This window comes from Entamoeba dispar, genomic scaffold (genome assembly GCF_000209125.1).
Source record: "Entamoeba dispar SAW760 scf_1105229463415 genomic scaffold, whole genome shotgun sequence".
Classification (NCBI taxonomy): domain Eukaryota; phylum Evosea; order Mastigamoebida; family Endamoebidae; genus Entamoeba; species Entamoeba dispar.
The window spans coordinates 1-2,056 of NW_001855681.1; the positions used below are offsets into that span (position 1 = coordinate 1).

The window sequence follows — 2,056 nt, forward strand, 5'->3', positions numbered from 1 at the left end:
ATTTATTGCTATACTTACATTCTGTGATGTCAAACACCAAAATTCTAAGTTCATACAATCAAAAGATTGTATTTTCAGTTTATTATTCCAGAAATAGATGAACCATGGTATTTAAAATTTAATAATTCAGCTATTTATTCAGAAAATACTGAAGATAAATTTACACAAATGTTTTGGGAATTAAGTATGAAGAGTTTTGATGAATTTATTAAAAAATTAATAAAATTACCAAGAAAATCATTAGATAATTCCAGAGAGGTTTTGACAAAAAGAGAACAAATTAAAGCTCAAATTGAAGGATTGAGGAAATCATTAAATAATGCTCTGATAAAGAAGAATGAAATAAAAAAGACATACGAAGTATTTTATTTGAACCGTGATAAAGTTAATAATAATCAAAATTTTACTTTTACCATTGATGTAACAAAGCAGAAAAAATTTAAGTTAAAATCTGGAGAGCATGCAACTAATTGTGCTGAATGTTATAAAACATGTTGTTATCCATGTCGTGTTCCATTTTTTATTTCAAATTTTACAGCAAGAGGATGTTCTTGTATTTCATTAGGGCGTTGTACTGTATGTGGGTGTAGTTGTTCAGAACACAAAAGAGTATCATATAGAATTGATGATGTAATTGAAACAAAAGAACAAACAGCAGAAGAAGTACGCAAAAGATATAATGAAGGTAAAGAAGGTATGGCTAGTGCAGAAACTACGTTAAAAAAGTTAAGAGAAGACTACTATGAAATCATAATGAAATGTTATGAGAAACAAGAAAAAATTAGAGAGTATAACAATATATTATCATCAATTGCATTAAATAATAAAATTGATAGTTCTAATGATTATTTAGATTTATTAATTGAAAAAGAAAAAAAAGAACAAAGACCTGGATATTTGAAACTAGTAAATGGATATAGAAAACTTAAACAAGCAAATGAGATAATAGAAGATATTATGAGAAAATCAAGTTCAAAAAAGAGCAGAGAAGAGGTTAAGGCAGAACTTGAAAGAGGAATGAGTGAATTAAAACAATGAGAAAAATCAACATTAGGTAAATTCATTCAAAAAATGAGAAGTATGTTTTAATCTGATAAAAACAGATAATTAAATGAAAGTTTTAATTAATTGGTTTAAAAGTTATTATTTAATTAAGTAATAAAAATGATATACAATGTTCTTTATTTTCCAATCTGAAATTTGTTCATTTTTTATTATTAATTAAATTCTCTATGTATATTTGAATATAATACAATAAATGAATCAAATGAATTATCATAATGTTAAATATAATGTTTTAACATCAATATTAATTTCAATTTTTAAATAATTTAATTATTCTTTTCTTTCTTATTGATTGATATATCATTCTTTATATTTGTTTTATAATTCTCTTTTTATTCTTTATTTCTTTTTATTCTTATTTTTATATTCTTATTCTTATCTTTCTTTTTTATTTTATTTCTTTATATCTTTTATTTTATTTATTTTATATCTTTATTTTCTTTTGTTTATTATTTATTTTCTTATTTATTTTCTTATTTATTTTCTTATTTATCTTCTTATTTATTTATATTTTATATTTATTCATTCTTTATTCTTCATTTTGTTTTAATTTATATTAAAATTATTTAGAAATGAGAGAATATAATGATGAATTTGATTTTATATTTTGATTATTTCATTAATCAAATTGTTGATTAATGATTATTGTTGATAATTTTCATATTTCATTTTATTATTATTATTTTATTGATGATTTCATTATATTAATTGTTTATGATACAAATAAATAATTCTTATTGAATAATATCATCTGATTCATTCATTAAATGTTGAAATAAATAATGTAATTTCTAGTTTATTTTAATTATTATATACTTTTTATATTAATTTATATATTATTATAATATCAAATAGAATATTTAATTTAAATAAACAAATAAATTAATGATATTTGCCTATTGTTAATTAAATTATTATAGAAATAAAATATAGAATATTGTTATACATTAAATGATTATATTTCATTTTATTTCATTATTTATTATTAAAT

The 2,056-nt window shown here is 19.6% G+C and overlaps 1 protein-coding gene across 1 annotated transcript, besides 7 other annotated features; it reads left to right on the forward strand.

The window, feature by feature from the left end:
* Window positions 1-168: 168 nt before the first annotated feature.
* EDI_333430 (uncharacterized protein) lies at window positions 169-1,038 on the forward strand (the record flags this gene model as incomplete). The annotated part of the gene is made up of 1 exon (XM_001740967.1): window positions 169-1,038. The coding sequence occupies one exon, from the start codon at window positions 169-171 to the stop codon at window positions 1,036-1,038; it is 870 nt and encodes a 289-aa protein (XP_001741019.1).
* Window positions 203-228: a sequence feature (AT_rich).
* Window positions 1,039-1,103: 65 nt separating the features above from the next.
* Window positions 1,104-1,166: a sequence feature (AT_rich).
* Window positions 1,167-1,206: 40 nt separating this feature from the next.
* Window positions 1,207-1,228: a sequence feature (AT_rich).
* Window positions 1,229-1,306: 78 nt separating this feature from the next.
* Window positions 1,307-1,454: a microsatellite.
* A 3-nt stretch (window positions 1,455-1,457) lies between these two features.
* Window positions 1,458-1,599: a microsatellite.
* A 10-nt stretch (window positions 1,600-1,609) lies between these two features.
* Window positions 1,610-1,813: a sequence feature (AT_rich).
* Window positions 1,814-1,838: 25 nt separating this feature from the next.
* Window positions 1,839-2,056: a sequence feature (AT_rich).